The sequence below is a fragment of the Coloeus monedula genome, assembly GCF_965178545.1.
Source record: "Coloeus monedula genome assembly, chromosome: 2".
NCBI classification, from domain to species: domain Eukaryota; kingdom Metazoa; phylum Chordata; class Aves; order Passeriformes; family Corvidae; genus Coloeus; species Coloeus monedula.
In genome coordinates this window covers 79,665,828-79,679,657 of record NC_138782.1, presented here as the reverse complement: position 1 = coordinate 79,679,657, position 13,830 = coordinate 79,665,828, and the positions used below count along the sequence as shown (strand labels likewise).

Genomic DNA, 13,830 nt, shown 5'->3' with positions numbered 1-13,830 from the left:
ACAAAGTGTTACACTGGTGTTTTGCAGAGGCCTGAGTTGTCTGACCTTAAGTGTGCCAGCTAAAATAACATCTTGACATGCACATAGAAACTCAGCTTGTTGGAAGGGGGTAAACAAGCCAACCCTGTACAGTTGCTTTGTATTTAATATAGGAGGGGTTTTTTTTCAAAATTCAAGATTCTTTTTGGTTTTTTAACTGTTGTTTTTTCCCTAATGGTGGAGATTTTTGACTAAGGAAATGATGCTGATAACATAGTTTGAAGAATTATGCTGAGTTTGCAAGTGATTTGGGATGAAAAGTATGACCTTACTATCAGTATGCTGTTGTGAAGTAAAGATTTTTTTTCTCAGTAAATGTCTATAAAATGCTTTTATGAAAAATAGATCTGGAATAATAGGAGTTTACAGAATCTAACCAAATAAGTTTTACAGTGTGGCTGGCACAGGATTTACTGGGAGTGGGAGGTTAACAAGTACATAAAATTGCCTTAGCAGCCCAATCTTAATCTGTATATGTTCCATATATATATACAGACTTCATTTTTACTGTATTCAAATGAATTATCTCACACCTTTCAGTGGTGGACATTATTGGCTTGATGGCATTGATTCTCCTTAGACTGAATGTAAACATCCAGCTTTAATGATTTAAACCAACCTAGGGCTTGTGCCCCTCTTGTCTGTGGCTCAATTGCATCTGGAGTTGAAGAGCAGTAATCAGAGCTGATGCTGGCCTCTTCCAGGGGACTCCTTACCTTGGGAGAATATGCTCCAGCTCAGCTGTCCTCACTGCACCTGGGCTGGCTGCAGTCCGAGGCAGTGGGTTTGCACATTGAGGAAGGATTAGCTTGTGTTTGACACACAGACACCTAAGAGAGGAGAGATTTCTGTTTTAAAATAGTAGAGCACCTTAGGGTAGATGTCATGGGTTGCTATATATTCCCAGGATTTGCTGGAAGGAGCACACATGGGAGCTCTTTGCCAACGTGTAGTTTTACACGTCTCCCCGTGAACTCGGATTCCCGCACACAGCCTAGCGCTTGGGGACTGCAGAGAGAGTTGTGATATTTTCTGGGGGATTTGGATTGGTTTCGATTTCTCAAGTCATATGGGGACCTTGCTAGGACACGTTATAAATATGGCTTATAAACTGTCATTTAGGAAAATGTTGAATCTACTGCCTCCTACCCTTCTCTTTTTAGAAGTGTGTGTTTTGAAGGTGTTTCTCCATGCAGTTTGTGGAGTGTCTGGGGGGGCTATAACAACGCAGAATGTTTCCCAAGTGTGGGAAGGGGATGGACAAGGTGTGTTTTGGAATCCTCTAGCAATTTCCCCATGTAGAGGGGCACTGTTGCATGAGCTGGGAATTTACAGGCCTTGGAGGGCTTTAAAAAGCAACATTTACAGCCTGCAAGAGAACAAGGGACAGTAACTGTGGCAGTGTAAAAACATTGTAAGCCCATAGGTTGGAGGATGGCCTTTCCATGATTTCCTTTCCTGTCTGTAAGTCTTGTCCTGAGGGTGATTCTTGCCTCCCAGGCAGTGGAATCCTCAAAGCAAGCTGCTCATGTTAAAGTGGTGTAATCATGACTCTGTTTATAAAAACAGCAAATGCTTACCAAACTGTACATTTTCTGTAATTTAACCAGCCAGACATTTTTTTTCCTCTTTCTCTAACTGTTGGGTTACTACCACATTAGCTGTTATTGCTTGACATCAAATTTAATAGCATAGTTTGTGTTTTTAAATACTTTCTCTCGTTATGATGTCTCTCTATCCTCTCCTTTCCTCATAGAAAACACAGCAGAGAAGTTTAAGAAATTCTCTCAGAATTACCCCATTTCTTTTCTAAGAAAGTATGTATTATTTTTGGTACCATTTAAACTCTTTTTTCCCCTTCTTCTCTTATTTTTAAGAGACATATTGCTGCTCTTTTGCCCTTTCCCAGCTGTCTGGAGTATTTTTAAAAAAAATAGTTCAAGGGGACATTGCAGACTTGTTAAAGCTGAATTTTGGCAGAAAATTTTAAACTTTTGCTATAGCACTTCAAAGTTAGAAGGAACTAGAGTTTGAAAATTGATGCAGATATAAGATGGCATATTTAATGACAGATGTATCTATAGAAACCTGTTAAGATGCAGATTATCCCCCTGGGGAGGGGAGATCAAAACTGCCAATCTATAAAATATACTTGTTAGGGGAAGGCATGGAATCTATCTCTGCGAGCACTTTGATTGCAGGGGACAGTGTAGCAGCATGTGGCATCATAACCTAAGAGCAGACAAATCAGCTTGATGACTTTCAAAGCCAAGAATACTGCTGGAGGCAAGGGTACTCCAGTCTAGAAGAAATTAAAACATATAGAGACTGTTATTAATTCCAGATCTATTTTTGTGTAGTCAAATCTGTATGCAAATCCTTAGCATCTCATTTTGGCAGATTAATCTAAAAGTGAAGAGCAGTATGTGAAGGGAATGTAATGATAAAACACCAGAGATGAGCAATATTGCAGGGGAAAAGATGTAAGCTGTGTACTTGGTGTGAGTGGCTCTTTGTGAAGAGAAGCAAATAATTTTGCTTATTTGCTTATTTTATTATTTTATGAGGAAACAACACTCTTCTTTCTCTTCTTCCTTCACATCTTTCCCCCCAAATTAAGGTGTCCTTTCAGAATGGAAATGTATGACCCAGCACTGTGTTTTGAATGTGTCTCCTGTAGTTTAACATTCTGGAACTAATAATCCAAATAACTATGTTTTTTATTTTTCAAAATACTAATCTGATGTCTCATTTTAGACATTATGCTGGGAGAGAAAATAACGGTATGTAACAAAAAAAATCAAACTACAAAAGAGATATTAGGAAAGAATTTTTTGTGTGTGTGACTGATGACCACTAGGAATATGAAGGCTGCACAACAGTGTAGAGGCAAATTAAAGATTGTGAGATCAGACACAAGAGCAGTCATAGCTTTCTAGTGCCTATTCTTGTGTGTGCACTTCACATGTGCTGTGATGGGCAGGGTGTGGTATAGTGTGATAGAAACAGTTTGGAAAGACTACATCTCATCCCAGCTATCTCTTAGCCTGTGAGCATCTCTGAGCTGGAAGTTTGTGCTGCCCTCCCTGGGTAGGTGCCCAGTACAGGCTGGTGCTTGCAGAGATGCACCCAAGTAACAGCATCATTTCTCCCTGCTGCTGCAGCTGAAGAAAAGAGTCTAAAATAGAGACATTTGTAATTTCTGCTATCGATTCTTGGCCCCACTCAAGTTATTTGGAGTGATCAGAGGGTACTTCTATGTCAGCAAGCAGCTCAGGCTGGCAGGAGCAGATCAGCAGGTAAAACCTTGGCGCCGAGTTCTCTATGTTTACTCCATGTTCCAGTCACATTTTTTGCTTTGGACTAGGTTTGTTCTGGTCCTCTGGCTCAAATGTTCCCAGTACTCAGATGGTACAAAGTCAAAACACCAGTTATTGTTTCACACCCTTATGCTGCCATTAGGAAGTGGAGCACAGCTGGTGCACATCTGGAGCAGAGCTCCTGGTTTAACTTGAGTGCACACCAGTCCCAACCTACAGCCTAAAATGACATGGGGGAAGTGGCAGAGTTGCTTCAAAATCATGGTATGCCTCTGAACCAAAATGCTTCCCTCGGCATAGCTGGAGGCTGGCAAAATGAGGATTCCCCAGCACAGAGCTCGGGGATAAAAGGGAAAAAACCAACCCAGCAATCTTAGTGGGACTGGGCCATAGCTCAGCCAGCAGGAATGTAAGTCATTGTGCTGCTGTCCTGGCTGAAACAGGGTATGCCCTCACAAAAAGGGAAGCGTCAACAAAATGAAATAAGATTAAAATCCTTGCTCTCATTGCTGTGGATTTTGTCTGCTATTGTCCACGTGCCATTAAAACTGTAATATAAATAGTTTGTCTGTCAGTGTGAGTGTCCCTGGTGTGTGGCCACTGAAATGCCCTAGTTCTGCCCAGACCTCCTGGCACGATGAAGGTGAGGTGCAGTTTGCAGGTGTTATTTCTGATTCTATCTTCCCATGGGCCCAGCATGGTGACAGAGAGGGACTGGGAACTGTGGCAGTGCTGCAGTGACACCATGTCCCCAGAAGGCTTGAGCACACTCAAAAACATGTTTGCACAGGTAAGATTACAGACTGAAGAAGTTTTCTGTGTTTACTTAGTGAAATTTGCCATTTAAAGCAAAATGAGAAGAGGATGATTGGGCATTAAACATCTCTTCACTGCATTGAGGTAAATAGTTGGTTTGCAGCATCTACTTGGGTCAGACTCTATTCCAAGCTTTTCTGAGGTGCTTTACACCATACTTTCCTGACCATTATTGATAAGTAAATGGTAGTGATGTTTCTGGTCACTGTGGAGGAACCTTCCAACCTAAGTTTACAACTAAACCAGGAGATGTTCTGTCTATAATACAAACTAAGTACAGAATTTCTTTCAAATATATAGGGGAGCACAGTTGCACAGGTTTCCACTGTGCTCTAACTGGCAGTGGTATCCCCTGTCATACTCCTGGTAGGCACAGCTTCTCTCTGACCTCTCCCTTCTCTTTGATGCAAGCCCACCTCCTCCTCTTTAAAACCGTGTCACATGCTGTATGTTCCCTGGAACAGGAATGGGTTTTATCTTTCTGTCTTGATGAAGGCTGAATGCACAGTTACTTATAAACAGATCCATTTTTATCTCATTTTTGGCCCATAGAATTAGCTCTACAAAGGAAGTGTGTGGGGGGTGTTTATTGATGCTATTCTGTGTTTCTGTATAACAAATGGGGCTTTTCCCCCTTGTAACCACATGAAGAAGTGCAGTGGAATGTAAGCAGAAGTGGTAGTATGTAATGTAGTTATTATCTGCAAATGAACTCTAGAATTGGTTATTTTGCTGTACCTGATCTTGGTCCTGGCTTTGCTGATATGAAAAAATGTAACCTGTTTAAACTCTTTTGTAGGAGGAGTAACAAATACTGCACAGTATCAAAACAGACTCATGGTCTATGATCCTAAGCAGGTGAGTGTCTGAGTTATTTATATGTTTTGTTTTGCTTCAAACAGGTCTCTTGGCAAATGCATAAAAGGATTTTGTAAGGTTAAAAGCACTGACCATTTGAATTAGTGGTGTTTTAAATTCACTTTGTACTGATCTGTGAGTTTAACAGAATAATGGAGACCCCTGACAACTTATTATGTTTGTAAGCCTATAGGCATTAGAAATATCTTAAACACAGAAATGTGCTTTAAATCACCTATATTTATCAGTATTTATTTTGCTTGTTCTTTTTTTAATTTTTTTTCTTTTGTAATCCAGCAGCCCTGGGCAATGTATACTCAAAGTCAGTGTCCCAAAACCACTGCTTGTCATTGGCATTCTGCTTTTAATTGCATATATGGGCCTTTTTGTTTCCTGCATACTTTGAGAACTGTACTACCTGGCCATGACTTACTCTGCTGACTGCAAGGGTGCCTATCATTTCATTACCCAAGCACCTAAAATATCTTTTAGGGATTATTTCATACATTATGTATGTGTTTTGATTAGGTTAGCATGGCTCAGTAACCATTTCAGAGGGTTAGGGCATGGTTATGCCCTCTTGCTTGTATTAGGAATTAAAAGTCCTAAGCTTGCAATCAGAGTTGCATAGCCTGATTTACACCCACGTGGAAGAGTATTGACTTTTCTGATTGTAGGATAGGGGCTTTGATTGCTGTATTTGGAAAAAAATTGTGCCAGGAGATACTTCTGTGTGGTTCCCAGTGACTTTTTAAAGCATAGCACATATGGGGCCTGAAGCAGAAAGCAGGAGATGACACACCTGCCTCGTTCTTTTTGAGGTGCAGTTTTATCATTGACTGTACAAATGCTGACTGTCCTAAATCCAAGCAGCAATTACAGGCAGCAATCTTACTTTGCTTGTGAGGGGGGCATGTGTTTGGATACCATGTCTCTACTGTACCTTTCACTTTATTTCTTCACTTGCTGACGTGAAAGTTGCCCCCCAGAATAGCAGTGGTGGGGCTGCCTCAGCGTGCTGTGCTGACGGCGAGGAACCCGGCCTGGTGCCTGAAGAGTTACAGAGGAATTGTGCACTTGCATTCTTCAAACGGGGTCTGCTTCGTGTTTGTACACACAAGCTCTTTTTAAAAATTCTGCTGGCATATTGTTTACGGTGGGTACTGGAAACCATCACATCTGCTTGCATCTCGCACGGAATCTCAATAGCTCTATCACGGAGCCCCAGCGCCGGCTCCTGCGCGAGGCCTTTGTGGCGAGTCGATAATGCCTGCCATCTGCCACCGAGCACACAGCTACCTGCCAACAAGCCGGCTGGGCTGACCTCTGCTTCCCCACCACTGATTAGTATTCACACACCGACTTATTAGAAATGACCCTGCCAGGCCCCTCTGTTTCACTGCCTTTGCAGCGCTTTGAGGCTCACCTGGCAGGCACTGCAGTGGAGGAAGCTAAAGATATAATCAGGGGATGCAGGCAGGCTTTGCAAAGCAGATGGTGTCTATAGTCTGGTGTTAAGAGACTGGACTACTAATGCGAACATTAATGCCTAATATTCAACTATTACACATTGAAATGTATAGCTATATATTGCAGAGGTTAAAAGGCAGAAGGTTTAGAGGCTCTCGAGTTGCTGCACATGTATCACAAAAAATTTCCTCACAGATTCTTAACTTCCTCCACTTAAATTAATCCTACCCATTGCCAGGTTGTTCGATTTGGTAGGCATAGCAGGAGCAATTGTTTTCTCAGGTATAAAATACTGTGCTTTAATCCTTTGTCTTCCATGTCTTTTTGCCTCTCCCCTAAACAGGTAAAATTCTTGAATATTGTTAATGAGTAAGAAAAATATGGAAAGGGTTGTAACTTTGTAATTTCCCACAAATAAAGGGTTAATTTTAAACCAAATGCATGAATCATTTGAGAAGATTCTTTAGGAAATTATTTTTCCTGTTGCTTCATTCTCCAAGGATAAGATCAAATAAGCTTCTGAATAAAGAAAGGTAGAAGAATTTCTCTTCTCTCATAACAGAGCTCATTGGTACAGATAATTTTAGCATTGTATACAAAGGAGACATCTAATAGTCTGGTTTAAGGAGAATTTGCTATGGAGTTATAAAGAAAAAAAAAGACCTTTGAAACCTGATGAGCTAGACAAAAAAAAATACAGAGCAAGAAATACCATTAAATTAATGAATTTAAATGTGAGAACTGTAAACCACATGTTGAAAGTCCAGTATCCTTAGTCAGTGTTACAACCAACACACGTTTAGCATATGAACAGAACAAGTATATGCACTTGTGGTTCCTGACCAAGGCTAAGAAGAAACCAGACCTGTGCTGCTGTTTATTGCACTAGCAGTATAGGTGTGTCTTTGAGCAGTGCTTGGACAAGTTCCCTCTCTTCCCAGAATAAGTGGTTAAGCCGTAGCCCGATGCCGCAGAGGAGAGTGTATCACTCCATGGCCGCTGTCCAGAGGAAGCTTTATGTGTTAGGTGGGAATGACCTCGACTACAACAACGATCGGATCCTGGTCCGTCACATAGACTCCTACAGCATAGATGCCGACCAGTGGACCCGTTGCAGCTTCAACATGCTGACAGGTGAGCACTGTACAAAAGGGGAACTCACTACTGTTGAACTGAAACGTATTTTCCCTTTAGATGCCTTTAGTATGTGGAACTCCATGACTTTGCTACAATTGCTTCTGATTTAGGGACCACTGTTAGCCAAGAAGACACTTCTCTTTACAGTTCTGGCATTCAGTGGTCTACAAAACATTTGTTTTAGCACATTGTACATTAAATTTTGAAGAAGGTGCAAATAAATTTTATTTAATTAAGCAGTCATTAAAAATAATTTGGTATAATATTATCAGTATTGCTTTTTTAATTCTCCAAAAGCTTGCCTGTGGTATTGGTTTTAGCTCCCTGTTTGAGTGTACAAGAGACTGATGTTTCTTTACCATGTAACATCATTTTGTAGTGGTTTCTGCTGGCATTATAGGACAAAGCTTTCACTGAAATCTGTTAATTTCTAAACAGTATCTTAATAAATTATCAAAAAGCAGGTGTCCTTGTTGGAACTCTGTCAAGTCAGAAGTGAATTGAGCACTTAGTTAGCTATAGGATCTGTAAAGTTCTTCTTGACTTAGAGTAAGAACTGTTACAGGTGTACCTTGCAAAGCACTGCAACTCACTGTCCCTGCCACCCAGTCCACCAAACTTCACCTCCACCTGATACAATTCCCTGATGTATTATCCCCTTGAATCCCAAGGGGAGACATAGAATCATATAATGGTTTGGGTTGGAAGGGACCTTAAAGATCATTTCGTTCTAACCACCTGCCATGGGCAGGGACACCTCCCATTGGACCAGGTTGCTCAAAGCCCCATCTAACCTGGCCTTGAGCACTTCCTGGGACTGGCCATCCACAACTTCTCTGGGCAGTCTTACCACCCTCAAAGTAAAGACTTTCTTCCTAATATCTAGTCTAAACCTACTCACAGCTTGAAGCCATTAGCCCTTGTCCTGTCACTGCATGCCCTTTTAAAAAGTCCCTCTCCAGCTTTCTGGTAGGCTCTCTGCTGGTACTGGAAGGCCACAATTAGGTCCCCCTGGAGCCTTCTCTTCAGGCTGAACATACCCCAATTCTCTCAGCCTTTCATTGCAGGAGAGGTGCTCCATCCCTCCCATCCACTTGGTGGCCTCCTCTGGACTCATTCCAACAGGTCACTGTCCTGCCTGTACTGAGGTCCCCAGAGCTGGACACAGCACTCCAGGTGGGGTCTCACCAGAGTGGAGTAGAGGGGCAGAATCCCCTCCCTGAACCTGCTGGCCACGCTTCAGACAGGCATGTGACACCTTCTTAGAGTAGCACTAGCAGTAGGGTTGCTTGGTGTCCAAGTCAGGCCATCAGAGTATTTGATGAACACTGAGGCAGAGATTAAAAAGGAATTACACACGGTCAAACAGAACTGGTTTTTCATGTGTCTTTTGCTCACTAGTTAATTATTTTATTATCTGGAGGAACTGACAGCCTTTGAGAAGGATGTAATCTGATTTGCAACTGCAAAACTGTGGCACCGCAGGTACTCTCCTCATTCTGGAGCTGACTCTGTGCCATTAAATGCTTTGCTGTGAGGCAGCCTCCTCTCTACTGCCTGCAGGTTGTTTCCACAACCTGCACCTTAAGAAACTATCCAAGCCTTTCTTTCTGTCTGTGCAACTGGCAGTAAATGTGCCTGGTGCACTGTGTAGTGCAGACTTTTTTAAGGCTATTTTTTTCCCTCAAAACTTCCAAACTTGTTTGGAGACTGTTGCGATGGGGATGAACTTGCACAGCAGCTCCAGCGATTTTCACCGTGCTTGCACCTGGAGGAGCGGGGCTGGACAGGTGTGGGCAGCATGTGAGGAGCTCTCAGCCTCTGTGGCTCTTTGGCTGTTCGTGTCTGATGGAGGCTGAGGGGCATGTGGGGACCCTGCCTGTCACCTGTGACACACCTGAGGAGGGAGCAGATGGTCCCCTGCACAGCCACATTATTGCTCACCTGAGCTATCCCTGGGCAGCACCAGGTGGGACTCCTGCAGAGAGCAAGGAAGTGCCCCCACACCTCACCTTCGCTCAGACATGTTGGGAATTCTGAAAGTCAAGTTACTGCCAGGAGTGTTTGCATCCCATTATAGAACTCCAGCATTTGGTGTTAAAAGGGTTAATTAAACATTGAAAGTGGTTTCTATTTCCATTTTTGCTTTAGGTCAAAATGAGTCTGGAGTTGCTGTCCACAATGGTAGAATATATTTAGTTGGTGGCTATTCGATTTGGACAAATGAGCCTTTGGCATGTATCCAGGTGAGTGATTTAGGTTTCTTTTAAAGTCTTTTCCAATAATTTTGCAAGGATAAGTTTTGCACAGTTGTTATTAAAAAAGGAAAATACATGTGAAGTGGAGAGATTAAGGATATTTCTTATGCAGTCACTGAACTTGCATAAACAGAGAGGAAATACTGTAGATATTAAAAGTATTTCCAGATGAGCCAATAGATGCAATTCCTCTAAGATATTCCAGTAAACCAGGGCTGAGTTATCTTTCCTTTGGCAAGGTTTGGATAAAATAATGTGTATATATTCACAGGTTACACAATCAAGTTCAAAAGGAATAGGGCAGCAGAAATGGGTGACGGGGCTAAGAATTTTTCAGCCCATATTGTGATTTTTCTTTTCTTTCCAAGTTGTGTTTCTGAAGGGCAGCCAGAGTAAACAAGTTGTTCATTGACCAAGTGCAGTCAGCCTGTGACTTGCCCTACTGCTTACTGCTTTAAAGCTTCAGTGGAAGTTTTTTGATCCCTGCTCTAGGAAATAGGTTGTCCAACAAACTCTTCTGCTCTCCCATCTTTTATAAAAGCAGCTCACCTGCAGATCCATGGATTTCAGGTACTTCGGTATAGAAATTTGGAATTCTTGTATTTCTGCATGTCTCTGAGTGAAGCAGTTCTGCATCACAGCCATTGCTTTGTGACCAGCTGGGCAGTTACAGACAGAAACTCTTGTTCATGTCTCAGTTTCTGCACTTCTGCTGATAAACAAAATTTTCATTTGCTTCCAACTTTTTGGATTTTAGAATTTCACCTCCAAACTGTCCCATAAGACTAGAAGTTAGGCTTAGCATAAGAAGGGAGTATATTAGGTTGCCATGCTGCTGGTCTTATAATGAACACTTAGTAGCATGAATTTGTAAAAAGTAGATAATGGAAGATAAACAGTTAAAAATATGCTCTGGTCATTAGTATAATTCTGTTTTAGCAAGTTGTTGGATACCATACCTAAAAATTTATTGGAACAAGTCGTTCAGGCTGGCTTGGATATAGCTGACATAATAATGCTTAGATGGAGTAATAGCACAGTATAGAGGTAGCAGCTGTGCTCCGCCAGTGGGCTCCTTTATAATCAACAGGTACTTTGCAGTATTGCACCTGGGTTTAAATACAGCTTAGTGACAAGCAAAAATGATCTTGGGATCTTGCTTTCTTAAATGGACATTTGTCCACATCCCCAGACTGATCGTGAACTGGCAGTCTGCCTGACACAGTCCCCACATAAAAGGGAAAAGAAATATAATGAGTGATTTGGCAGAGCTCTGTGTGCTGTCCTTCCTCAGCTGTTGGCAGTGTGCCTGGCTTTAACCAGCAAAACTAGCCCTTTTATCTTCCAGTTGAGGAAAACTGAGGTTGATCTCTCCTTTGGAAGAAAAAATGCCACTTTTCTTCAAATACCTTTACTTACTTTAAGTCAGTCATTTCTTTGGCATTCCCATCTTCCATAGAGCTTCTGTGCCCCCTATACACCACTGAGCTGACAGATGATTTGTGCTCTCTGCTAACAGGAGCCCTTCTGTGCAGGGTAACCCACTTGCATGGCTGCACCTTCTCCTGCCAGGAAGCAGGATCCAATGTCACCGTTTGCTCCCGAGTGCCTGTGCACTCAGGTTTTGGGTTGGGTGATGAGAACAGCAAATGGATCACCAGATCCATAAATAATCTAAAAGTTATCTGAAACTACTATTCCACTGGGATGAATAGTAAATACATGTGGTGGGTGCCAGCAAATTCGTTTCAGCTTTTTTCTGTGATCCCAGAAATATTTTGTATGCTTTGACATGCAGGTGCTGGATGTTAGCAAGGAGGGGAAGGAAGAGGTATTCTATGGGCCTACGCTCCCCTTTGCTTCCAATGGAATAGCAGCCTGCTTTCTCCCAGCTCCTTACTTCACGTGCCCCAACCTTCAGACTCTGCAAGTGCCTCACCACAGGATCGGCACAATGTGACGCATTCCTTGCGCTTCACAGAACCAGAAGTGGAGGGGGAAAACATCAAACCCTGTGCATAGAAGGGTTCCTCTGGGTCAGTGAGAAGAATCAATCCACTGCTGCTTTACCATCACACATTTGTCTTAAAGTCAGATGACAGCAAGCAGGAAGGAAGCTACAAAACCTTTGTGTGGTTTCTCCTCAGCCTCAGATGCAGAAGCAGATACCTGAGAGCGTTGGGCATTTCTGCTGGTGACTACTTGCTACGTGTCTACTTCATTTCCTTACCAACTTCATCAGGCATTGTGGATGCTCTCAGCTCTTCCTGGGCTGCTGCTCTTTGGAGTCTGCACTTTCAGTTGTTCACCAGTGGCGCTTTCAAAGATGATAAAACATATCTGTTTATGTTGACAAAGATGATATAATACTGTGCTAATTATGCAACTTACTTGATACCTTTGGCAAAAAGAATAACAAATGTGTTGACTTCCAATTCCAAACTCCATTGTTTACAGTTTCTCATTTAATAATACTTCATTTGAAATTTAAATACTTCTAAACAGATTAAAACAAAAAAAACCAAGCAAGCCCTATAGGATATGAGGAACAGATAAAAACTGTCTCAGCTGAAAGGCAAAGAAAATGAAGCCTCATGGTTAAACTCAAGTCTGAACTGAATGTGTTTGTCTAAGAATCTAAAGATTGTTTGGGATGTCATTTACCAAGGTCTACTACCAAATAAATGTTACCTTCTGTCATATGATCAATTCTTCCTGACAGCTGCAGTCTTTTAATGGTGGAGATCAGCCTCTTTACTGTATAATTAAAATGTGCCATTTACTTAATATTTTTAATATCCAGTTTGCAAGGGGTCACCACATTTACAATTATCAATGAACAGTCTCATTTTGTCCAACATATGGTCCCACAAATCACTGGTCTCCAGAGGCTAAACAGGTGTAGAACAATGTCAATATTTATTTATTTATTCTTTCAGTTTATATAGTGTGTCTCCATTCCATTCTCCAGGCATATGCCAGCTCACAGCAAATAGTCTAACCTAGTGTATTTTGGCTTTGCTTGGCTACTGCAGCCCCTGTCTCTTATCTCTGTGTTTTATTTACATATTGAGCAAAAATGTCAATGTTTGTAAATATTAACCAAGCATGTAATTAAATCTTTCTCTATTTCTGATTTATGGATACTCTGCACTTCTCTGCCTTACCTACTGATCAGCTCCCTGCCACTGTGCTGCCTGAGCAGACCTATCAAATTCCTGCTGATGCTCCTGCTAATGCCACATGTGGAATATGCTGCAGCAGTAGCCTGTGCCTTCTGGACAGGAACAGGTTTGACTTTGTCCAGTGAGCAGTGCTTTCAAATCAAAAACATCTTTTAGCTTTTAAGGGTCTGGTTACAGGGAAGTAACTTTATTACCATTTCTGTCTCCCGCTGGGCAGTGGGACATCACCTTTCCTTTTCCATACTTATCAGGTTAGACTGTTTTATGGTTGGTTTGGTTTTTTTTCTTTCTGAGCTTTCTCCCTCTCGTTGCCTCAAGCAGAGCTGCAGCTGCACAGTCTTTGCCTGGCACACTGACTCAAATTACTAACACCATCTCCTTCTGTTCACCAAGCAAGCCTGCATCCAGGCAGGACTTTTCTCTATGCTGCAAGGGAGCTTGGATAGGCTGTACATCAAGACATATTTTAGTTTCTTGTTTTAATTTGTTTGATCTCCTGGAAATCTGCATGCAAAGAACAGCTCTCTGAACAGGCCATTTACAGAAATTGTATTGCTGTGTGGGCTGCAGGGTCCAAGCCCCGCAAGTATTCAAACTTTGACTTAGGTGGGGCTTTCAGGGACACAGACAGAGTACATGTTTCATTTTCAAGAGGACGGTGGCTAAAATAATCAAAACCTGTGTGCAGGGGCTTTGAGTCTCATCCCCGAGGTACCTACCACACCAGGTGAGTGATCAGTTTTTGTT

General features: G+C 42.0%; 1 protein-coding gene across 1 annotated transcript in view; it reads left to right on the top strand.

Moving 5' to 3' along the window:
• The window catches only part of KLHL32 (kelch like family member 32), a gene marked incomplete at both ends in the record, with an annotated part of 97,406 nt that extends 85,548 nt beyond the window's left edge, over nucleotides 1-11,858 (top strand). The window contains 4 exons of the mRNA XM_082302862.1: nucleotides 4,975-5,033; nucleotides 7,445-7,637; nucleotides 9,792-9,886; nucleotides 11,697-11,858. Of these exons, the coding sequence (XP_082158988.1) occupies nucleotides 4,975-5,033; nucleotides 7,445-7,637; nucleotides 9,792-9,886; nucleotides 11,697-11,858 (509 nt within the window). The remainder of the gene's footprint in view (nucleotides 1-4,974; nucleotides 5,034-7,444; nucleotides 7,638-9,791; nucleotides 9,887-11,696) is intronic.
• Between the last annotated feature and the right edge of the window lie 1,972 nt (nucleotides 11,859-13,830).